This window comes from Harpia harpyja, chromosome 1 (assembly GCF_026419915.1).
Source record: "Harpia harpyja isolate bHarHar1 chromosome 1, bHarHar1 primary haplotype, whole genome shotgun sequence".
Taxonomy (NCBI): domain Eukaryota; kingdom Metazoa; phylum Chordata; class Aves; order Accipitriformes; family Accipitridae; genus Harpia; species Harpia harpyja.
The window spans coordinates 30,689,583-30,714,692 of NC_068940.1; the positions used below are offsets into that span (position 1 = coordinate 30,689,583).

The 25,110-nt window shown below is 44.3% G+C and overlaps 1 protein-coding gene across 2 annotated transcripts; it reads right to left on the reverse strand.

The window, feature by feature from the left end:
• Nucleotides 1–12,065: 12,065 nt before the first annotated feature.
• On the reverse strand, nucleotides 12,066–25,052 carry ARFRP1 (ADP ribosylation factor related protein 1). 2 transcript variants are annotated; one of them, XM_052784523.1, is made up of 8 exons: nucleotides 24,946–25,052; nucleotides 23,375–23,474; nucleotides 22,897–22,984; nucleotides 22,328–22,410; nucleotides 21,768–21,849; nucleotides 21,202–21,272; nucleotides 14,639–14,739; nucleotides 12,066–13,063 (listed from the first exon to the last, which is right to left on the reverse strand). In XM_052784523.1, the coding sequence occupies exons 2-8, from the start codon at nucleotides 23,465–23,467 to the stop codon at nucleotides 12,976–12,978; spliced, it is 606 nt and encodes a 201-aa protein (XP_052640483.1). In that variant the 5' UTR covers nucleotides 23,468–23,474; nucleotides 24,946–25,052; the 3' UTR covers nucleotides 12,066–12,975. The 2 variants fall into 2 exon arrangements, with proteins under 2 accessions (XP_052640483.1, XP_052640472.1); XM_052784512.1 differs by having other exon boundaries at nucleotides 24,880–25,037.
• Nucleotides 25,053–25,110: the final 58 nt, after the last annotated feature.

Below are 25,110 nucleotides of genomic sequence, written 5' to 3' on the forward strand. Positions count from 1 at the left end.
AGCCAGAGACAAAGAGAAGCAAACGGCTGAAAAGCAGCAGAGGGGACCCCTCGCTCACACCTCTGCATTGAGCCGGGACTGATCCTGGCAATCCCCTTGCAGCTTTGTCGAGACTGGCCTTGAAATCCTACAAAACAGGCTGTGCAAGGGACCGTAGCTCCCCTTTCCAATGCTCGGTTATCACAACGTCTAATCTCTGTCCTGCTGAGCTGCTTTATTCCAGTGGGCTGCAGCTCAGTCCCCAAGCGTGACTTACTCCGAGTCCCTCGGCAGTAGCGAAGTGCCGATGGCACGGTCCGAGAGCAGCTAGGGCAGGAGGCGAGGAGGGTTTCCATCAGAGTCCTGTGACAAATGAAGCGCTGCTGCAGCGCGGTGCTTTTCTCCGAGGCAGAGGGCAAGGCAGGACACCCGGCGCTGATGGCTTGAAGGCTGGAGCAGCCAGAGCCTCCGGCATTGGCTACGGCTCCTCGAGGGATTCCTGTCCTGCTGCATTGCAGTTAGTCCTGACTCAGCACTAAGGATTCAGTGTCCTTGGTCTAACAGAAAACAGGAGTTGGAGGGTTGTTAGTGTAGGAACTGCCTCTGGTTCTTTGTCCACACCACCCTGGCTTCTTCAAATATGTATTTTCCATGAGAGATGGGGGGGGTGAGGGAGAGAAAATGAGAATATTATTGGTGAGAAGCTAGTAATCATTATCTTGGACGCTGGTTTAGTTGGGTGATTTTTCCAGAAAAAGAGGTGCCTTTTCTGCATACTTTTTAGGATACAAGACCTCAGTCCTGAGATGGAAGTGCCCATGGGGCACTGTGGCTGAGCTCAGTGTCTTGGGACACCTCGTGTTGTCCTTGGAGCTTGTTGCCCTTCTCACCAACAAGGCAAAATCGGGGGTGCGGGCTGGAGGCTCCCATCCGCTGCGCAGCAAGCCAGAAGGCAGCCAGCTCGGGTCCCTGGGCTCCCGGTTTAGGTCCCACCGCTGTGACTCCGGGGGGGTCAAACACCCTTACGTGTAGGTGGTGCAGGAGAGAGGAGAGCCGCACGGCTTCTTCCCGTCCTCTTCTCCCGAGAAATGTTGCCTTGCTGAGCACCCGTGGCCCTCCCAGCACTGAGCATGGGTCAACCATGTCTGACCCCCCCCCCGGGAGGGGAGACAATGGGTGTCTGTCACCCGTGTGCCGTGCCAGATTGCAGTGGGGGGCTGCAGACCTCAGCTTGCTGGAGCAGGAGAGGATGGTTGAATAACTGGGGATCGCCCAGCCCATGTCAGATGGGCTCCGCACTGCCAGGTTCCCTCGGCCATCGGTCGGCCAGCGCAACCAGGACCGAGGGTCTGGGGAAGGCAGGTGATGCCCCACGCCATCCGGCAGCTCCCCAGCATGACTTGCTCTTCCAAGATATCTCGTGAGCACCCACGTGTTGTTTTGCTCTGCCGAGGTGGTTTTGACCTGCCGGTGGCTCGCTCTGTGTTTTGGTGTTGGTGTCTTACCACCCAGCACAGGCAGGTTGGAGCGTCCCTTTGGGAGCTTTCCAGGCAGGCAACGGTTTGGGCACTGGTGCCGTTTGCAGGCGGTTTATCGGCAGTGCTAGACCTCTCCCCAGCTCTCCCTGCTGCTGTAGTCCGCGGTCTTCCCTGAGCCGGGTCCCCTCGTGCCAAGTCAGTTGGAATTTCTGCAGAGTGAAGTTGCTCCTCACACGGGCTCACGGATAATGTGACAGTGGGGAAATTTCTGGTAAATATTGACCTTTATAACAATGTCCAAACATGAGTCCTGCTTGGCTTCCAGGAAATGGGTTTTGCTGGAAAAGCCAGCAAGTGCAGTGCTGAGCCCAGCTCTCCCCGCCAGCCTCCCCAGCTCCGCACCCAGGCCACGGCAGGTGGTCAGACCGACCTCGGATTGATGGTAAGTTTAATTAGTTGAAAAGGTGAAATAACTTAAGAGGATGAAAACCCCATTTGGTTTTCACTGAAGTTTCCAAAGCCCAGAGAGAGAAGCGGAACAGTTGGCAGCATGAGCTTTTTCCTGATCATTTAAATGACTGTTTTCCTTATAAGCTGTGGCTAAGGACAAGTACATGGTAACATTTAAAGATGGATGTAGCTCCCTCCCTCCTAGGAATGACTCAGATATTTAGTCCACAGAAGACAATTTCTCCAAACACTATGAACACTACATAAAAACCCCAAGCCCACACTGTTCTCCGAGTCGGGCTTCCCTATCACCCAATGGCTGTTAAATACTTAAAACGAAAAAAAAACCCCACAAACCCACCAGTTTAAATAAACTGCTGAGGCACGGCCACGTGTTACGTCTGTGCCACGGGCTGACTCCGATGCCTCTCGCTGCGGCGAGGTGTGGCAATGACTCAGGATGGCAGCGGCTCCTCAAACCCACGAAACCGCCGTCGGCAGGAGCCAGCTTGCTCGCCGCGAGAGCGGTTCGGACACGTTGCACTTTAACGCAACGAGAGCACCATGTGCGCTGGCCCAGCGCTGGAGGGTTTGAAACGGGGTTAGGTAAATGATTAACGTTAGTTTAAGGAGTCAGTGGGAGTTTTTTCTAGTGAGGTCATACGTAGCTGGCTCACGCCTTGACGTCGCAAGCGCGGAGAGCCGGGATTGCTAGAGGAAACCGAGGGGGAATTTTTCAAGGGGTGCAGAGGGGATGTGACCAGTGCAGACTTGTAATCCTGCTTGTCGAAACAGACTCCAGCCACCCTTGGCCCTGGGGTGGCAACCGAGTCACAAGACAGGCAAATTCACTCTTCTGCCTGCAGATTTCCCCATGGTTTTGTTTTGCTAGAGGCGATTCTTTGCTCTCTGCCCTCCCGTGTCGCTCAGTGGTTGATGGTGGACTGAGCCCTGCAGACCCTGTGGGAGAGGACTCGGGAAGTGCTAACACAGACTGAACTCGTTTGAATTTGCCCATCGCTATTCCAAAGAGGTGCTGATTTGGTGGTCTTTTGAAGCATGCATCTTTTTTTCTTCTGATTGTAGGGTGCCCTGTGTCGCGTGCCCAGGCTTTCCCTGCTGAGACTTGCGCCTCGCTGCTGCACGTGCTATTTCTGCAGTGACCCGACGATGGGACCGAGCTCCTGCTGCAGGTGGAGAGTGCCGGCTGCACCGGGGAAGCAGAGGTGAGACTGACGAAGTCAATCGTGTCCAAGAGCAGGAGCAGAGAGATAGCTGAAGCGTGCAGGGCAAACCAACCTGTGCTCAGCTCAGGGGTATCTGAACTGGGGTGCCAGAGAATGCGACCTGAGAGGGGACCCCTGACTCGGGTCGTGATGCTCAGGACAAAGCCATTGCCACCTGGTATCGCAGCACTGGTGGTGCTGCCGGGCCAGACCCAGACCTGCCGTGACGCAGCACCAGCTTTCGCTCACCCTGCTATTACTTTCCAGTCCTCCTTTGCTGCAGTTCTTCGTGCACATTTCTTTCTGCCTGAACCTCCCATGGTTTTCAGGGGGCGAAGTCTCAAAACAAGCAGGAGAAGCAGAAGAAGTTGCATCCCTGTTTTTTGCAGAAAACGGTTCCTGAGGTGCACTGACCTGCTCCAACGCTGGCTGCACCGGGGCGTTGAGCTCGGCCGCTCTGCCTGCAGCAGGTCTCCTCTCGCAGCACCACGGCCGGGCTCCAGTACCACCAGCCTTGGCCACACGTGTGGGACCAGTGAGGTGCATTTCTCCCACGGGGTCTCACTTCATTCCCCTGCCCTCGTTACTTCCCCTCCTCAGTTTATAATTTCTGTTCCCTTCTGCGTTCAAGGAGCTGCCTGAGAGTGGGATGTCTCAAAGAGCAAGCAAAAGGCGGCACAGCAGATGTGACCCGTTCCCAGCCTGGGCCGGTCGGACACAGGGGAACCGAGAGGGCAGGACCCGGCAGCCCCGCGACGGGTTGGTATCAGTTCGGCATGCCAGGTGAGGAGATGGACCGAGGGCTCTTGGGTGAGCGTGGCTCATAACCATTGATGTGCAGCTGGCCAGAGCTGGGTGAAACTCTGCCTCCTAATCTCTTCTCTTCATATTTCTTTTAATGACATGAGAATTTTTGCCTTGTGTCGACCAAAACCGGACTGACAAATCCTTTTAATGAAAATATGAAAACCTCAATGAAAAACAGTAATGAAAAGACAACAGTTTGGTTTGTCAGTATTATTCCTATCAAAGAAACTCAAACACTTTGGCAGCCCGATGACCCTACGAGTGTTGCCGAAGGGTCCCCGCTTCAGACCCGCGTCCAGTCTCGGGGTGCTGGAGGGTCGCTCCCCCCACTTCTTCCCTCGCTGCCCAGCTGCCTGCATGGGTCCCCAAAGGGCCCTTCTTCCCCCCTTGTAAAACATGATGAGCTTTCTAGGGTCCACATTTCAAAGGTGTTTGGAGGTCTTTGCAGTAAGCATGTGCCAATAAAGCAAATTATTGCTGCCTGCCGCTGAGTAAGGCGAGAACAGGGGACAGTACCTTTCATCCACGATCTCCCTAAGTAGATTCAGTTATTTAGTACCCAGAAGACTTGTTCAGACAGTGCTGTAGCACTGGGTCAATAGTTAGTTAAAAAGGGACCTAAAGAAATACTAGCATGAAATTGTCTTTTTTAACAAAACCTTGGATCTGGTTTCTTGTGGCGGTTACAGAGCACAACACTAGTTTTCATTTATATTTCCAGTGTTTGCTTCCAAGCAAGTGTTGGGAGGAGAACAGTTATCCTTTACAGAAAAGCTTGCTTTTGCTCTGAGAGGCTTAAAAGGTCACTTACAGGAATTCATCCAGTAACCAGGGTCACAACTGAAGCACATTTCTTCTATTTGTTCAGCCCTTGTTTGGCTCCCCCAAATTTGCTCCCAAGGTACTTAGCCTATAATGCTTAGGTCTGGGCACTGCCTCCCCTTAGCTTGAACAAAATTAGAATTTATTAATAAACCTTCTGATGCCCTTTTGCTTACATTAGTTTTCTGGGAAACATGGTCAGGAAGCTTGCAATGACTACAGCTATACTACCCTTACACAACACCCTCACTGTTGAGAACCGCAAGCACTTTATGTACTATTATCTGGGTCAGCATAAACCAGGAGTCTTCCCAAAGCAACTCTGCTTACCCTTTAAAAACAATGGTATTTTCCATCTTACACAATGTTTAGGGAGAAGGCTAGAACAGTCTGCTGTGCCTAAATGACTAAGCAGTATTGTAAATCAGAGACCTCGTATTGCTATATGTACGAGGGGGAGGATGGAGGCCGTGGTCGTTGCGTGTGCTGTCCCTCATCGCTGCTCACCCAGGGAAGAGCCTCAGGCAGCTGAAGCACAAGGTGCCAGCAGTGTCCCATGCTCGGTTTGGGGCTTTCCCAGCTGCTCTGAACATAGCAGAGCTCCAGCTGTGCTGTGACCTAGCTGTAACACAGGGGAGTGGAGCCGGGAGACTTGATCGTTTTTCTATGGAAGTGCAGGGAATGATGACGTCGCGGCCATCGCTATGAAGAAATGAGGTCAGCGAGGCTGTGCGTTGGGCAGTCTGGGTGCTGCTGCTGAGTCTCGGGCATGGGGACTTAAGGGCATTTTTGACTATGAAGCATAAGGGACTAGCTAGAGGTTTGGAGAGTTCAGATAGGCTTCAGGGACGTGCTCTAATGTGCTTGTTCAGCCTCAGTCAGATTATAGAGTTTCCCTGATGCTGGCTTCTATTTCTGTCTCTGTACTTCCTTCTGTAATACTGGAGCTTGGTGGGTGATTTTTTCTGGACTTCTCTTAGTCTTCCCAGAAGTTAAGACAAGGCCTATTTAGTTGGGAAACTTGGAAGATAAGAATAGGAGTGTACATTCCCCACTTCGTGACTCTGAACCTGAAAGAACAAATCAGCTCTGGCAAGATCAAACCCAAGTTCTTCTTTCACCCAGTTTCGTGTGTCGTGCACTGACATGACGTCACGCAGGAACAACCTAGCCTGTGATTCAGCAATTCTGCTTTACAGAGAGCCCCTGCCCTTTGATCCAACAGTTGTACTCACAGGGAACCGTTTAATAGGTCTTTCACAGCCTGTGGCATAGACTATCCTGTGATCCTGCCGCTTCTCGTGGCATGGAGATGAGCTGTCAAAATTTCCACCACACTGAGGATGTGGGCGCAGACTTAGGAGAGCTTAATCCTTGCAGAGGACAGGGCTGGGTGGGATCAGCTGCTTTCCCCTTCCACAGGTGGCCAGCTGCCTTTTTGCTCCCACTGCTTTCATCTCCAGGGCAAAGAACTTCTGCTAAAAGCGTGGTGTTCAATATATGTGGGTATTATGCATAGGGTCAAATGTAAAAATAAGCTTTGTTTGTGTCAGAGGAGCAAAGTCTTTCAAGAGGGCAGGATAACCCTCGGTATCTCACAGGTCATGTTGGTCCCCTGATAGAAAAGCACATCTGAATGAGCAGTGGGCTTCGGTCACAGAATGGGGGCACCCAGCAAAATCTCGGAGTGAAATACAGGGGCTGCCTGTGTATTCATTCTGTTCAAAGGGCTAGGCAGTGAGGAGATGCTATTTGCAGTACCAGTTTCTGGGAACAATGAATTCCTTATTCTGCTTTATGACTGTCTTATAGAACCCCTTTTTTTTTTCTGGGAGTGTGACTCAAAAAAAAATTGCTAAAGGAAATCTACAGATGAGATGGTATCAGGCTATTTGACTTCTGAGAACTAGCAGAGGAGTTCCTGGCTATCAGTTGAACTGGAATACAAACAGAAACAACTCTGTATGTGTCCGCTTCAGGAAAGCATTTAAGGATACACTTAATTTTACTCCAAATTTAGTTTCTCCTTAGAGCAGTGCTTATGGTTTATACTGGATACAGACATCTTAAGGCTGCACTGGATCAGAGGTCTGAATTAGCTCCTCCAAACATTCAGCGTGACATCCATTCAGCTGAAGGATGTACACTTCAAATGATGATGCTTTTACTAAATAATGCTGTGCTTGTTGTACACCGGCAGCTGCTGGGCAATTCCCTAGCAGAGCAGTAGTGAGTGCAACAGCTGTGTGTAGCTGCTTGCTTGTGCTTTGCGTCCCAGGCACAGCTGGCAGCAGATGATTCTGTCTGTGAGGAACCAGGGTTTTTAAGCAGATGGGTTTAAGCACCGGAGTCCTCCGTGGTGTGTGCTTGCTTCTGTCATGGCCACAATGGCAGGGAGCAGTTAAGAGAGGACTGGATGATGGAAGTGTAAGCAGTGCATTTGTGGATCGTAGAAAGACAGTACCATCTATGGACATGCACAAAAAAGAAGTTATTACTCATGTGTTAATAGTGTTAGTAAAGATTCATCCAGCAAGGATTTTGTTTCAAGGAAAAGACACTTCATCCTGTGAGTTCCTAAGCAAATACATCTACTGCCTCATCTTCACAACTGCTTTTGATAGCATGTGACAACATGATTGCGGGAAAGGTGAGACTGCTGCAAAGACATCCTCAAAAAAGTATGCGGGGAATGTGGTATTCAACAGAGGACACTGCTAACAAAAGCGAACTTTGGAAATGTGTTTGGAATCAGCAGCCTTAATGAAAGACAGTGCAATTGAGAAGGAATGAGGCAATTCCTGCCTCCAGAAAGTGTTTTTATGTGTTTAAAACTAAACGTCAGGCAGAATTCCACAACTGAGTTAGTCACTGCAAATGTTCCTCCTCTTCTTGTTTCCACCTGAAAAGCATGTAGTTTATGGAAGAAATTTAGGTAATTTTTTTCCCCAGTGATGTTGCATACTGGGCTGTCCAAGTCTCTGCCAGTCCTCAGTCATTTTCCTACCTGAGGATCTGATTGCTTTTAGTACTGCTTGCTTTGTTTCTTTCAGCAGAAAATTTGATCAGCACTCCCTTCTGAGGTAATGGGTGTCATCGGTGAAGGCTTGTGATCAGATTTAAGTTGTGCAGATGAAGTTGTATGAGAGCAGGCACTACTCATAGCTGGGACTATATCCTTGTGACATGGTTTTGGATATAAAAAAGCCTAAGCGTGTGTAGAGAAACTAACGGAAAGCCCCCAATAGTTGTCATGGAAGCTGGTTTTATCAGAGGAGCAGCAAAACAACTCTTTAAGGGATTTCAGAAGCACAAGAAACAAAACCAAAGGGCAATGTTTCAGGAAATGTCTGAGGTCCAGCAAACAAAATAGTGTTAGACACCAGGAATGTTTCATGTGGGATTTCCAACTTGTATAAAATTGCAGTGTTAAAAAAAAAAAAAAAAAAAAGCACCTGCTCTAGTTTTTCTGGCATCCTTTGTCCCAATGAGAGCTTGGCAGAGGGCAAAGGCTCTGCCCCCCTCTCCACTGCCTCTTATCTCCCTTGAGACAGGTTTGAGCCAAATTTTAATAGAAAACTGTGCCAAACGGGATTTTTGAGAGGGCATCCAGCCTATAGCCCGTCTCTGTGGCAGGGTCAGTTCAGCCTGTTTTTCTCGATTGCCCAGATTGCTTTTGGGAAATCTACAGACAAACACTTACAAGTAATTTCTTTCAGTCTCTGAAAATGGCCCCAAGATTGAAGGCAAACTCAGTCTGCAGTGGTGCTTTTGGTAAAAGCTGAGGAGCATAAGCAGACCTGCAAGCAGTAGCAGAACCTGCTTTCCTTTATGTGTGGACACTGCTGTCTCTGTGGACACTGCTGTCTCTGGCTGCCAGTTACCATCAGATTTTTTTTTTTTAATTTAAAGGGATAATGGTCAAGAGCAGTGACAGTACCACTCTTTGCCTTTCTTAGCAGACAACTCTAGAAGTTCCCTCCTTGAACTAATACCACTTGCCAGCAGAGAAGTCCTGGGATACTGAAGGTTACTGTCAAGTACTTTAATCCAGGTTTTTAGCTGAGGGCTGTTGTAACCCTACATTTTCCAAACCCACAGTGGTACCTCATAGTTATTCACGACCACACACTTCTGGAAATCATGACTAACCCAACAGTCTCATGCCCTAAACATCATCACCAAGCTAAAATATCATAACTGAGGAGAAGCAAACTTCCAGGTTTGCAGTAAAGAAGTGCCCTTTTGCTTGAGATTGCTATCTGTAACATGTAAAGGCAGATCTTTACCTTAAATGAACTGATGGATATGCTGGATGCATTGGTACAGAAATGATGTTATAGGATGCATCAGCAGTACAAAAGTAGGATCATAAGGAAGAAGAGACTAAAAACAGCTTGATTAGGAATAAAACAACCCTACAGCACTGGAAGGGATATTAAGTCCACTTCTCTATTATAGGCTGATTTCAGTTTAGCAGAGTGTAGGAAGGATGGCCGGGGGGCATATATCCCATACCTGTCTTCTGCTTGCTTCTTCACCTTGCCCTGAAACAGATGGTACTGACCAGAGCTTTAAATAAGACGTTGGACTTAGCACGAAGCTGTGTCTGATTTGTCCTGCTATTTCCCCTGGTTCTGTGGGGCAAGATCTGACATCAGCATCACTGAGAAGCAGACCATCAGGCCATTACAGCAAGGCTAACACATCACTGTTGCCTTGCACTAGGATGGGATGGGATTAGGTAGTACCAGCATAAAAAGTGCTATAACTCAATTATTCTCTGTCTTTCCATAGTTCCAAATGAAGATGAAATTGCCACCACATGGACAGCACTGTGATTCATACAGTATTCAAAAGCATTAGAAGGGAGTTTTGTTTTTTTAAGGAATGCTCTTGCCTCCCGCTGCTAGCAGCTAATAAATGTTTGCGTACCAGGGAAATTCCAGATGGGTGAGAGAAAGTTAATCTTCTGCCAATGTTCAAATAAGGTAAGTTGAATAACTACCATGATTATTAGACACTTAGCTTTATCTCAGTGTAAAGCATACTAAGGGAAAAAGTGATTACTGAGTGCAAACAATGAATCTGTTTCACCTTGGGAAGATAAAGTAGCTCTTCAGAGAAATAACTTGCTGTAAACGGGCATGGGCAAAACAGGTCCATCTCAAATCTATCAAGAGTCTGAAAAACTGATTACATTTGAACTACTCAAACATCCTCACTTTGGTTGGATTTCTTGCAGTGGGGTCACTTGCAATGCAAAAGCATTTTAAATAAAAGTCTGTGCTTCCTGTAAGGACTTAAATAAAGCACAAGTCCAAAAAAACGGTAAGTTATTGATTAAATTACTCATCAAAATATAAAAAAGTTATCAGCTACCAGCATATGATCTTAGACTATCCCAGTGCGATTTTTTTTTAGCAGCACTTATGCATTGACTGCCATCCCTTTTCAGAATGCTATTCCATGTCAATTTGGTCATATGCCATTGGTCTGTACTGAGACATCATTAGCAGAATAGACCTGCTTATAGACTGAAGCTGCAATAAAGCCAACTGAAGGAGGAAGTCATCACTGTCCTTGTGTAGCCATTTATGACCACATAGAGCAGATGCAACCAAAAACCCCAGCTGACTTAGCAGCATTCCATTGTCTTTGTGCTTCACGTAAAGTAACTGCACATGGTACATGATCAGTGAGACCCAAGTCCAGGTTGTGCTTGCACAGCAAGATCTTTATCTTCCACCTGACAGCTGATCAAGCTGAATTCCTGCATTGCAGTCATGCTGCAGCATGGAGGACACACCAAAGCAATCCAACGGTTAGCTTGACTGTTTACCTGCTGGGCTTCCCCAGCACTCAGGAAATCTTTTGACAGTATCAGGTAAGTGCACTTTATCTGTAATGGTGGAAAAACCAGACTGCAAAGCTCTTTCTGAAAACAGACTTTGGGAGCCAAGCAGCTGCATCTGTGTGCCCCATCAAGTAACTGCTGTTACGACTCTAGAAGCTAACTCTGAATGATAACCAACTTTTCACTGCCGGTTTCGGAGAAATCCTCCCTGATTTTTTGTGGACATCAGAGCATGCTCATACTTACGTATCACAGCTGATGCATCTTTCTGGGTGAAAGACTCTCCCACTCTTGAGAACTTGGAATTCTGAAGTCAAAATGTTTGCTTTAATTTGAGACCACCTGCTACTATTGTGTCACAAAGCAGTCTTTGTGTCTAGAAACATGTGAGAACAGCTCTGGCCTCAAGCTCAAACCTGTTTTTTTCCTCCCTGGTCTCCTAGGGAATAGGGAGAGATCTGACAAGAGTATGTGGAAAGTTTGGAAAACCCCTTGTGTCCCATTAAACAGACATTTCAAGTTACTTGACTAAAGTGTTTTGTCTCTCAGCAAGGCACTTCTGTCTACCAGTCACTGTTTCACATCTTAATTGTTAGCACCAATCCTGCCAATCAAAACAAGAGCCAGGACCATAGAGATATCTTGAAAATACTCAGGCTTTCAGGGATAGCTAAGTGAGAGAGATTTCCCTTATAATCAATGGCCATTGGGTATCCAATACTTTTGTACACTTGAAACTCTCAGCCCTACATCACATGCAGCACCTAGAGAACATGGAACTTCCTACAGGAGGTAAGTGATCTTCAAGGATCCTCTATATTCACAGGTCACTAGGTCTAAAGGAGCCTAATGAGATCTGTGGTATCTGAGTTAGATCTATTGCAGTTTAATTCTTCTGGGATATGGCCTTGACATTGGCACCATTCAAATTCAAAAACTTGGGCACTGTATTATACAACCTTTTCTAACAAAAGCAAGTAATTGAAAGGGATTTCATATCTTATCTGACAGTTTGCCTAGCCTTATCCTATCCTAGTGTTACTGAGAAGTAAGATTCTGCTTTCCAGTATGCAATTATTTCAGGTGCCCTCATGCTTTAACCCAAATGTAAAGGAATGAATTATGTTCTCATGTAAAAAAAAAAAATCTGCAATGAGTTGCATACAGAAAATTTAGCAGAAAGTTCTATGACAGATGCCAAATAACACATCTTTAAACAAATAGCACTGCCTAACTTGCTCAAATAGAGCTTGAATAATACCCCCTTAGTTGTGTGAGCAAACAGCACAGAATGGTCACCAGTGCCAGGAGTAACTAAAACATGCAAAGAGCAACACCCACTGCCAAACCACTGTAAAATACATGTAAAAAGAGATATTCAGAGAAATGTTAGTGATATGTCAGCAGAATTATTAGCTGGGTAGGCTACATAAGAAGTGAGTGCTATTTGACTTTGCGAGCTGGCTTTCTGTTCTTTATTACATTTCAAAAAACTAGAGGACTAAGTACCATTATTTCTGAACATCAGTTGTTTCAGCAAGAGAAGTTCAAAGTAGGAAGCTTTATTGCATACTGATTTCTCCCTGCCTAGAGGTTCAGCTTTCAGCCTAGAAAGATCACAGAGAGGGCCTCAATTCATTCCAGTTACAGAAGATACCAATTATTCTTACAATTAAAGAGAATACACAAAAAAGACTGGCAGTCAAAGCAAGGCATTGCTTCTGGAGTTCATCTCCTATTAAGAATACCCATTTTAAACAGTATACCATTATGCAGTTGCTGGCTTCCATATCTGCATTTACCACAGGTAAAAGTTACAAATCAACGTGCTGACTGAAAATTGAGTTATAATCAATGCTGTCTTTCCCCATTATACAAACAGCAGCATATCAGGGCCAGTAACACCACCTATAGTAACCATGGGGCTGGAGCAGCAAGGTATCTTCTCGGTTAGAAGGGACAGCCATTCCCCAGGCTCTCCCTCCCCTTTCTTGTTCACCTACACGGTTCCTTCAGGAGTTCCTTCATGTCACTGGCCTCTAGCCTGTTAGACTAACAAATCAAGAATCACAAAGTAATACAGTAGAAAATTAAGTCCTCTGCATCTGCAACAATGTGTAGATTGCCACTCTGTCTATGCTCTCAGGCCAACAGCTTAATACTTAATGTAAGAGATTCCCACCCCCCACCCAGTTGGAATCCTTTGCTCAAGTTTTTTAGACACAGAAAGAGAATGTTTGTCTCCAAACTTAGGAAAGAATCAGGTGTAATAGGAATCCAGTGGACCACCTTCTTAAAAGGGAACACAAAACTGTGTGGAAAGAGACTGTCTGCTCCTTGGCTGGCTTGCAATTTCTTACGTGATGTCCTTCTTTCTTGGGGGCCGGTGAATATTCCTCACCACACACTTCACCATCCATTCAATTCCCTCGTTCACTCCTTTGCTAAGGAAATAAGATAAGTAGACAAGATTAAAAAAACCCAAACAAACAAACAACAAAACAACCAAGAGTGAAACCATGGCTCATGTAGTCCCTAACTGAGCCCTTACAAGAGCAAGTGAAGAGTTCTGCCCTGCAGTTATTTATTGGCATTACTACATTAGTTTCTCATACAGGCAAACAATGGGGATCTGATTTCTTTTAACTCGGTATGTAAACTCCATCCTTTATTTTTCTGGTGTCTGTACTAGTCTACATCCAATTTAGTTAGTCATCAAATCTGTGGAAACCTTGGGATGAACAAGCATCAAACAAAAACCACCTGACAGCTGGTTTGAGGTTATTTTGCTACAAGCCTCAGGCTAGTTGTATCAGATCTTCCAATCCTGGCTCCAGCTTGCTGTAATCATCTGTGCTGGGGCTGCCAAGCAAGTCACCAACTCACTAGTCTGCACAGCTTCCCAGCCAGGACTTCCACAATTTATTTTTTTTTTTAGTGCAAACTCAAACTGAAATTTTGAAAGGAAATTCCACACCGATCAAAACTAGAAGTGCTTGTACAAAACCCACAACAATTGAAAAGGTTGCATTTCATAAGATTATTATCTAATACTTCTCTTCCAGTCAGTGCTTAACCATTGTTCTTGTTATTGTGGTCATTCATCTGCTTAATGGCATTTGATTCTTGGCAATGCAGACAAGAGATTTTTCTCATGGTTTAAGCAGCTTTTCTTATCCTTTGCAGGAGCTTGTATAATAATACAGATTTCTTGCTAGATTAAAAAAAGAAGAAATCTCAAAGCTCTGGATTCAGCACAGGCAGTAATTCACAGAGGAGTATTTCTAGCCATCTGGAACAGTACTTTTGACTTATGCCAAATAGCACTTTTCACCCAAAGAACTGAAAGCGTAACCAAAGTATTGCAAGACTCAATGTGCAATAGTAATACTAAGATACCAAGAATCTAGTGGGTTGGTCAAGGTCATGGCATGCAAGTCTGCAGCATGCAGCTGCATAGGTCTGAAGAAGAATCAGTCTCCCAAATTTTGGTCTGTTGTAGTCACTGTGTCTTAAACCACAGGCATCCCCAGTGTAATATAACAATCTCCAAGAGTGTTCTTATCTATATAACAAAACACATCTGCATGCCAAAAAATATGAAAGCAAGAGCATAATTACTCCACCAACAATGGAACACCACTCATTTCTCTGGCAGTGTCATAAACAGCTATATTTTCAACTGACTTCTTACATAAAAGCCAGGAGCTGCAGCAAGCCAATGATGAAGATTATTGTGTATGGAGAAGGGACGATAAAGGACAAGAATGAACAGCTCTGTGTGACTCCAAGTCCTGTTGCTCTCAGCCAGTAGTACATTTTCATTGTGTTTCATTGGCAGGATTTACAGATGAAGTTACTGACCTGGCTCAAGTCCAAAGTTCACAAACAAGTATCTGTCACTGGTGGGAAGGAAGCAGCTGCCTTTTAGGGGTTATTAAATCCTACAGTACTGCTTTGCTTGTGTGACATCCTGCAGCAGTTCAGTTAACCAAAACGCCATCCATTCTCATACTTACCCAGTAAGAGCAGAGCAGGCTTGTGTCAGGCAGTCTCTCTTCCCAATTTTGTTAATGCAGTCACTAAATGCTGTCTTGATGTCAGGTATTGACAGACAAGTCTGCAAGGGAAACCAAAGAAGAGCTTGCTTTCTATGCTACAAGAGATGGTGGCCTTCTTCCAAAATGAATCCTACCACATCCACAGTTCTGCTTCGGTCAGGATGGCACAGCACTGTTAGGTTAAACCCCCTCGCCCACTAACACAGCAAATTCATTTCTTTACATTCCAAAAAAAATTAACATATTCTTTTTTCACCAAAGAGAATGCTATTTTCAGACAGTATACACACACTGCCACACCTCCCTGATCCACAAGATGTACGCTTCTAAGCAAATAGTCATGAAAATAAGTACAACCTGCACACCCTTGGGATACTCCTTCCAACCTGCCCCAATCATCAAACACAGGTTCTGTCTACCAGAACACTACAAGAGCGCATCTATTTACAAAGCCTTTTGAAACTGTATACCTGCCAGAATCCCAGACAAGTCAGCTTCCTGTAGCTGACTCTTTGCCAATGGCCTGGATGATGTCTCCCTGTATGCACACTCTCAGAAAATGGCTTGGAAGTGATTGTTCCTAAATTCTCAGCACATTCCTTGACATTAAAGGCATGGCTGCCCTGGACTTGTTGCAGGAGAAAATGCTGACAGCACTGAGTGCAGCACATTTTCTGATGCTCAGTGTCACCTTGCTCTTGATCACCATCAGGTCTTACACTTCTGTAAGGCTGCTAGGAGATTGCTGTGAAGTGGTTTTCAAATAATACACAAATGCATAAGCCCCCCAGTAAACCAGTGGATTACTTTCCTGACATAAATCACAGTGTTACCACAAAAATTTTCCTCTTAAGAGTTACAAACACAACAAAAGCAAACCTGCCCTACTGAAGTCTAGACTTGCACCTTCCTCCCTGAACACAGGAAGCAGGAACAAGAAGAATCACCAGCCTTTAAATCCTTTTCTGATCTCAGTGCTCACTTTTTCCTCAGAAAGCCTTGGACAAGCCATTTAAGCACCTTAGCTGGCCACAAGCCCAGCTTTCTTCCTGTCTCTGCAAAGACATTTTGAACCTTCAGTGAGGCTCAAGCACATGTTTTGGGCAAGTGTTTACTCAAATGCCAAATCGGACCCTTGTGAGTCTTGAGGATTAGTCCAAGCATATGTACACTTTGAAAGAACAGACTACCTGCAAACAGGAATTCAGTCTCCTACAAGTCGGGGCCTTGACTTAGCAGAAAGATGGAAATTCATGATACTAGCTATCCATTTTGCAAAATACTGGTTCTGGAGAAATTAAACATGGGAAACTACTGTGGGGATGACCATGTGACAAATAAGCAGTTTTCAGTCCTTATAAATAAGAAGGGTTCTTAAGAAATGGCTTGAAAGGAGTTTAATGACACCCGATTCACCCAGTGCCCTTGAATTCAGACTTGTGATTTTCCACTGTGAAGGGACCAGAATCCATTAGTTGTGCAACTTTGATGACTGTACTTTCTTATGACCTAAGTTGCATTTCAAACTTGCAGTTTCAATCAATGAGCTGGAAACTGTATCCAGAAGTGTTACTAACTTCATTGCACCAAATTTCTGCCAAATGAAAAACCTGCAATTCATAAAGATGAGCTGTCATCCACAGGATAAACAGTTAAATAACTTTTAAAAAAATCAAGTACTAACTTTAGAGGGAGTCAGACTGGACTTGGGAGTTGGAAGTCATACCAGTAGGTCTGGAAGACAGGCAAGAGATTACCACCAAACAACCACTCTCTACAAGTTTGTAAAAGATGCTACTTTAGTTTTGGTATGACATTCACCACCAAATATGAAAGGCAGGTCCAACTTGCCTCTTGATTTAAGCCAAAGCTCTAGACAAGTCAAGTACCCAACAACTGGGAAGGACAAAGAGCTGCATGTCAGTAATCCGAGCTATTTTGCATGTCATTACTTTTTTTCAGTAAATGAGATTTGGCAGCAGGAAGGTTAAATCCCAAGGCAGCTGAAACTGAGCAAACATTTCTTGAAATATACTTTCAGCTTACCACAGCTTAATATCACATTATAATAATTTCTCCTTTTCTGAATGATGATATATTTTTAAAACTTTTTAACATAAAACTGAGAAAAAGCGTTCAAGGTAGGAATCAACAGTGCAGACCATAGTCTTGCTGTCCTTTATTTCTACTTGCACAGGCCTGTGCAAAGCAATCAGGCAATGGACTTCCCAAAAGCTGTCAGCAGATCAGGACACCTGCACATACCTAGTGGTACAGAGAATCCACCTCCTTCACCTTGTCCATCTTTGAGGCCTTTGAGAAACCCACTTTTCCCAGTGCAGTTTACAACTGCTGTAGTCATTTTTTCCCCCAGCTTAATCCATTATAATCACTTCCCTTTCTCACCTTCTGGTATAATCGTGGCCTGCCCTAACTTCCACAAAGCTGTCCAGCCATTGCTCTCCATAGAAATCTGCATCAGAAAGAGTTTTGCTTCTGAGGAGACTTTGCACCATTTACATTGTTTACAGTAGGACATCACTGCACCACAACACTACACTTATTTTGAGGAACATCTTTTCCCCCTTGGGATGAAGTACTGTAACACAGCAGAGGGGATAATACCACTGAACTATCAATTCAGAGAAGCCTTGTTTTAGTGTTCAAGGGGAAGCCGTGAACTGGAATCGTGTCTTACAGTAGAGGATGAGGCAGATTACCCATCACTTCAACTAGGAGCATTTGAGCTTCTCGTGCTTGGAGAAAATGTCAGCTGCGGCTTCTGAGTTCCCCTCTTTTCCACCTCCCTATCTACATTACAAAATATTTGTTTACAGATGTGTTTTGTTTCTCAACTGAAACCACATAAACCAAGAGCAAACTAGGGAAGCTGGATTTGCGATCACATAAACAATGTAACATTACAATAACAAAATCCACAGATGACCTTTCTGGAGTGATGTTATCTACCATACATTTCAGAGGAAACGCACACAACTTGACAAATCATATTTCTATCTCAACTTCCCCAAAAGAATGCACTGTGAACCACCTTTTCATGAAGGCTTTTTACCACATAGTCTAGCCAGGACTGACCTGCCTCCACAACCAAATTCCTTTTATGAAGGGTTCAGAACAGCATTACCCAAATTAAGACTTGGGAATGGTACACCTAGAAATATATCAAGCAGCAAGGCTCCATTTCTGGAGCCACCTGTAGAAAAGCATGAATGGCTGTTTTAGGCAAAAAAGAGTTGCATTGTAGAGTCTTTATCCATTTGCCAAATCCACTGCAGGAAAGACAATGCTGCTGCTTGGTCTCATATCAGGATAAAACCTGAAGTATAGGCTCTTCAGCCACCTCAAGAGTAATCAGTCAGCAGAATGGAACTATAATAGAAACACCAGAAAGGTGGATAGCCTAAGTAAAACTATTTAATAAAAAGTCTAACCAACCTGACCTATGTTCTGGGCTATCTTTTTTTACAAGCTTATTTTAAATTAAAACTTAAGCTTGTTTAAATTAACACAAGCTTATTTAAATGAAAAATAATTTTACAGGGAAGCTGCAGTATTTAAGTTGGAAATTAGAATGGCCATCATGCAGAAGGCCTATTTCCTAACAACTGTGTGGAAAACAGATAACACTGTGAGTCTTCAAATATATGCTGCTACTCACCATGACCCCTCTCATTTTCCAAAGACACTAGGAGGCTTTCCAACATTCTGGAGATTCCAAATTAAATTTCCAAAATTTATCTTAAGATTAGGAAGACAAAACTTCCTCCCAAAGACATCACACAATACCCAGTTATTTCCATATGCTATTTTTTCAGCTCAGGTTTTCTAGTATTTTTAATAGCATTCCAAAAATCAGCCATTCTATCCTCAAGTTTTAACAGTTTGTTGTAAATCTTGGAAATATATACCTTTTATAAACCTTTAAACAGCTGCATTCACATCACAACAGCAAATATAAATTCTTATTTTGCAGCTTTTTCTGCAGTAAACAGTAGGTAAGCCAAACTGCCTACATTTTCAAAAGTGGCATTCTGACTTGAAAGGGAGTCCACATGAATTATTATGTATTAGACATTCATTTCCCCTACAAAGCAATAGTTCCTTTAAGAAACAAAACAAACTCCCTCCCACAATACACATTTGACCCAATCTTTTAATTAATTACAAAATGACCCAGTTTTTGAAGCCCCTGCTAAACACAGAGCATTCTCCTGGTACAAAAAAAAAAATCATATACAGTATTGTCACAATACTAGAATTGGTTTTGCAGTCTATGATTGTATTTCGTCTCCTGATATGGCCAAACACCACCCATGCTTGGCAGTGCTGAGTGGATGCAATTTACCCTAGAGTAGTGGTGCTTATTAACAGCAGAATTCTTTTCTACAAGTAATTTAGCATCAGGGCCAAAAATTCTTAGTTTATGCAATTTCAGGCATTTCAGGCATTGAGTCAGAACTTTTGTTAGCTTATTGTGAGGAATGTAAACTTCAGGGGGGGAAAAAAAAAAAAGATTTGTGCCAGATGTACTACTACTGATATATTTCACCACAAGCCTTCTGCTGGCCTTTAAAGATGTAATCATTATGAATTATCTCTCATCCGCAAACACCAGCAAGGTTAAGATACCACTTATCCTCCTTTACCACGATCCACATAAATGACAGAGGGATGCCAGTGAGAATTCCCCACTACAATTATATGTCTGGGGATCCAGAGTAGAAAAATCTCTACCAATGATAATCCTGTAATGTTCAATTTTCTTCCAGAAGTCTTCAAGTCTGCTAGATCAGTGGAAGAGAAACAGGCCTTGTAGTTTTCTAAACCTTGCTTAAATGAACCTGAATAATTACTGAAAAATAAGCTATAGTCCCTTTAATGTTTTGTTAATAGCATGATGTCTCTTTGCTCTGTGTCCATATCCAAGACCATACTCTAGGAGTAGACTTCCAAATATACAATTTAGGTATTTCTTAAAAACAGGTATACCTCCAGTCGGTATAGGTTTGCTAATCTCTTGTCACAGTTCTACGACTGCATCAAGGCGCTAAATCTGTGGGCTGGTCTTGGACCCTCCAGAAGGTGCAAGGAGTCAGTCATAGTTTTTATGTTTAAAGCCTGTTCCAAATACCTCTTTCTAGTCATATGAAGAAGTCCACTTGTTCAATCATTTTTCTTCAGCCTGGCTAGGGTGCCAGAAGAGCTGGCGTTTGCAGTATGCCCATAACAAAATATGCACATACAGCCACAAGGAAAATCGGAACAGCTTTCCAGGTCACTGCATAAAGTTTATTTCTCAAGAGCTAAAGGCAAGAGCACAGACTGCTCCCTGCTGTAAAGCTGTAGTGTTGCATGGAAATATGAAAGTTAATATTCTGGTTTCCACACAGAAAAGACAGTCAATTTCCCCACATACCAGAGATCACAGCAAAGTCAGGACCATAAATCAGGAGTTCTGTCTCAATCTCATGCTGCCTTTAACTATATTTCTTTTATTTCTATGACTAGATAATCTTATGGTCATCCAAAAATATCTGTTGTGTTGTACACATGAAATGTTACCAAATCCTCCTTTAAAGCCAAAGTGATTTCTATGGAAGTCTCAAGTATTTCCCACAAGTACACTCACTGAGATAGGTGTAAAGTCCAGGGGAAGAAGCTGGGAAGTATTTGCATACTTTGAAACAGATACCCATCACAGCTGCCAGGGCTGGTACTCCAAATTCTACTGAAAGTCTCTGGCTCCATCTAGAGATTAATCACCCGAACTGCAGTACTGGAATTCCAGGTACAATGCATGGAAAGGAGGAGGAAAATATGGAAAATACCACGACCGCCTTAGGCATTCTCCTCCCTTTTTTCCTTGCTGGGGGAGATGAGGACTGCCCTGGATGCATCACCTAAACAGTCACACCGTAGTGCCCACTAACTTGTCAAATACAAGAGTTTTGCAGTTCTAGATATGCTAGAAAGAATTCAAATTATACTATCAAGAAAAAGCATTCCTTGCAATTCACTGCTGTCATTGATGGAATGCTCTAGGACAAACAGAATGTTTCATTGACTAGATCTTACCCAGTTATGGGAAAAGGATGATATTGCTTCACAAATATTTGTTGTGCTATTCCCACGTAATAGTAAGGCAGTTTAAACAAAGTGCACTAAACATTTTTTTTTTCTGAATAAACAGGAAAAAACAGTATCAAGATACCAAGTCACAGTACAGGAAAGACCCACCATAGCTACGTAGTCTGTTCTGTTTACATAAAAAGTTGAAAACAGCTGAGCTGGACGTGCCTGTAGTAAGCTCATTTATGCCACTGGAAAAGGGTTGGAGGAGAAAGGAAAAAAATTAAAAATAATTCAAAGCAATTATTTCCAGCAGTGGGAAAGTGTGATAGGATCAGTCCAGGAATGTGAAACAAATTTAACATGAATGCAGAGCTCACCTTTCCAGGGCTTATTTGCTCACTTAAGTAGTAAATCTGCAATAATCTTACCTCTACATCCTGCTTGTTAGCTAACACCAGAATGGGAACCCCTTCCAGAGCTTCGCTGGTAATCATCTTCTCTATAAAGCACAGAAACAAAACCAGAGGTTTAGCCAGTTCTGGAAGAAAAAGTTGTGCAAATACCTGACACAGACTATCTGGACATAGGGGATGAAGCAAGAGGCTCCTTCTTGCATTACAGTTTCATTTGATACAATCTTTCAGGACCATTTTCTTCATAGAATTTTTTTCCAGATCAAACTCCAAACTTCATTGTGATCAACAAGCATGTTACTAAGAATTAATGAGGTGATAAATACAGAATAAGGAATAAAAATTTCAATATCATCAGCATAAGCACAGAAAGAGATTCAAGGTCATTATAGGCAACAAAAGCGAGTCCTGTGTTACACACAAGACAGACTTCAACAAAAAAGTGCAAAAGCACTACAGATGTGTCATCAACAGGCCGCACAACTTACTTCAAGGACACAGGAACAGACATGACAGTAATGAGAGAACCATGCCACAATACATCATGAAATCACAGTACAGGTAAAACACAAGGTACTCACCAAAAGCTCTTTTAGATTCTGAGAGCCTCTCCTCATCAGTGGAGTCAATAACATAGATCACTCCATGAGATTCAGCATAATACTGCAAGGATAACACAGATATTAGTGTATCTACCCACTAGGACCATTTGTTCCTCTTCCTGATTTTTTTTTAAATTTGGTAAAATTTGATATACATGGAGAAGATCAACCAGTTAGAGCCAACTGTTTCCACAGTATGTGGCTGGAGAGAAGAATGGTGGCACACAGAATGCGTTGCCTGTTCTGTTTGCAGGCTTACTGAATACAACAGGTGAAAAAGCTTATCTGTCCCCCCAAAAAGCTTATCTCTACTGGCACAACCCTCAGGTAATTACCAGGGTTGGTAACTGCTGTCTGTAAACGATAATGCAAATCATTATCTTTGCTAATCTTGCACAGATATAGTTCATTCTCTGGAAAACTGCTGATGCTAAATACTAGGGTTACCGATAAGCCTGTATGATTACTAAATGATCATACTGCTTCAGTTCTAAAAGAGACAAAAGTATTTCTAAGAGGAAAAAAAAAAAGTCTCCAACCTTGTCCCAAAGAGACTGCAGCTCCTCCTGTCCACCAAGATCCCAGAACATTAGCCGAGTTTTGCCAACATCAATAGTACCAACTAGGGGGAAAGAAGAAAAGACAATCCAATGAAAACTAAAGGTGTTCTCTAAAGCACAAACACCTGCACACCCCCCTATGAAATCTGGGGTAGAACAGTCTTCTAGAGGAACAAATCACATGCAGTGGCTACTTTCAACAACAGAACAATATCTTTGCAAAGAGTGACCACTAATATCATATAGAGTCATGTCAGTGCAAATAATACCAGAATCAGGCCAACGAATGAACTCCAGTGAAATTTAGTTTAACCTCTGAGCATAGCACTGAAATGGGATACTTGTTTTTTTAAGACTTCAGGGAATTTGCCTCATAAGCTAAGAAAGCCTATTTTATTCTCTTACAAAAAGACATGGGGAGTTAGGAGATACAATCTCTACTTCCAGGAACTATTTTGCCCTTGTCCATTCTTAAATATTTCAAACAAGAACCAGTTGTTGTCTAACTATGCAGGAAAGCTGAAAAAATTCCAAACAGATTTACTTACTGTTTAAGCCTACAGTGGTTGTGATTTTGGACAAACTCATCCCTTTGTAGTTCTTGTTAAATCGAGTTTTGGTTTGTTCAAGGAAGGTCTGAAAAGGAACAAGAAAAAGTATTTACTCTCAAATATTTTACTGACTGGGGTAATCCTAACCCAAACCTGCCTTTTCATTTCTGCAGAATCCTGCTCCAACACATACTGCCCTACCTAACCTTGGAACAAACCACTCTTCTTGTTCCCTATTTTAGCAAGGAAAGAAGGGATCTCAGGTGATTACGGGATTACCAAAGCCTCAGCTACATCCCTGAAAGCTTATGCTAAATTTAAGTAAGAGGGAAAAGTTGATTCTTTGGTGTGACATCATTAAAATAACTCACGATACAGCCGAAGAAAGACTGACCCGTCTGTTGGAACTTTTATCTTTGGAGGACGTTTAGAATTGCGCATGTCCTCCACCCAATTGGTAATAAACAGCACTTACGGTTTTACCAGCATTGTCCAAACCAAGGATCAAGACGCAGTACTCATCCCTCTGGAACATGTATTTATAGAGCCCAGACAGGAGAGTATACATCCTGCTCCTGCAACAAGTACCAGGAAATCATTAACAAACAGGTCATTTTCAAAAGTCTCATTCCACAACACAAGTTTTTCCCAACACCAGATAAATGAATGACGTTATTCCTTTTTTGAGTAACTCACATTTAGGCAATCCCAGGACAAAGCACAGATCCCAGGGAGATCATCCAAATAGCTCAAGATCAAATTTTCAAATGCATACAAGTGGGGGATGATCTTCCAAAGAGCTTAACCTCTGTTTCTGCACGTAGTGCCCAGCATCCACTGCAAACTCAACCCTCATTTCAAAACTACCCTGTCTGTTTTGGGGCTTAAAGGAGAGCTAAAGAAGAGCTTGAACTTCTTCTGCGGTACATGTAAGACCCACAGAAAGTAAAGTCAACTTCATACAAATACACAGAATAGGTATTTTAAGCAAGAATGTGGAGGCCAGTCCCCCCCTCCTTGTTCCCGATCCATGTTAACAGTATCATGGGACCTTTAATGGTTGAACTGGGTGCAGTGTATCTTAAAGGAGCATAAAACCCCCTACTTATCTTAATTTATGCCTTATCCAGCAACAGTCTTCTGTTATGTTACCCACCATATAAGTATTTTGTCATCTTACCATGCCACGAAGACAAGACAAGTAAGTTAACTGGCCAAAAAGCACAAGACTAAGAATCAGACAAAGTGACACCAACACTTGCAGAAGCCTGCACGTTTTTTGTTCTTGGATTTGCACAAACAAGGCAGAGAAGATCTTCTAAGATGCAGGAAGTATTGCTACCAACTGCTACAGCTGACTCACATAACACTGCAACCACTCTTCTGTTTAAACACAGACAAAGGGAACCTCAAGGCAAAGACTTTGAGAGGCAACTGCCTTTGAGCAAGCGTGCAGATAAATAACCACTTTTAAGTTAAACAACATTGCCTAAAGGGAAAAAAAAAAGGAAAAAACCCAAGGTGTTCCAGACCAGAAGTAAGGGATTTCTCAGGCTGGGGTACTCAGAGTGACGACAGGGCACCTCAGGGCGCAGGGGCCTTATTTACCCCCCACAGGTACCCGCCGAGCGAGGGGGGACCCTTCGTCTCCAGCTGTGCAAGAGGGGCAGGCTCACGCCGCCCCCCGGGAAGGCAGCGAGGCCGCAGGCTGGGGACAAACCCACCACCCCCCCCGGCCCGCTCCTCTTTCGGGCCAGCAAACGACCCTAGGCGTGCCCAGCTATCGGCCCGCTCCCCCTAGATGCGGGAAATTCCCCCCCCCCCCTTTCCCTGTCACAGCCTGACAGGGCAGAAGGGACAAACCAACCCTCACCGCCATTTCCCCCCTCACGGCCCGGGGCCGGGGCCAGGGCCAGGTCCCGGGCCGGCGGCGCCTCGCAGGCCCTCCCCCAAGCCCAGCCGTGCCTTGCGAGCACCCACCGCGGCTCTTACCGTCTCCCAAGCGCGGAAGGCGAAGGACAGTGCCCGAAATCCGCGACCCCTCACCGGGAACCGGAGACACCTCCCGCCACACAGCTGCTTTAACGCTTCCCATCGGCGCCGGCCGCCGGCGCCGTCCCTCGCGCGGCACTCTGGGAAACGTAGTTCTCGCGCCGCCGCGGGGGCGGTGCGGGGCGACTGGGCGGACTACAACTCCCAGAATGCTTAGCA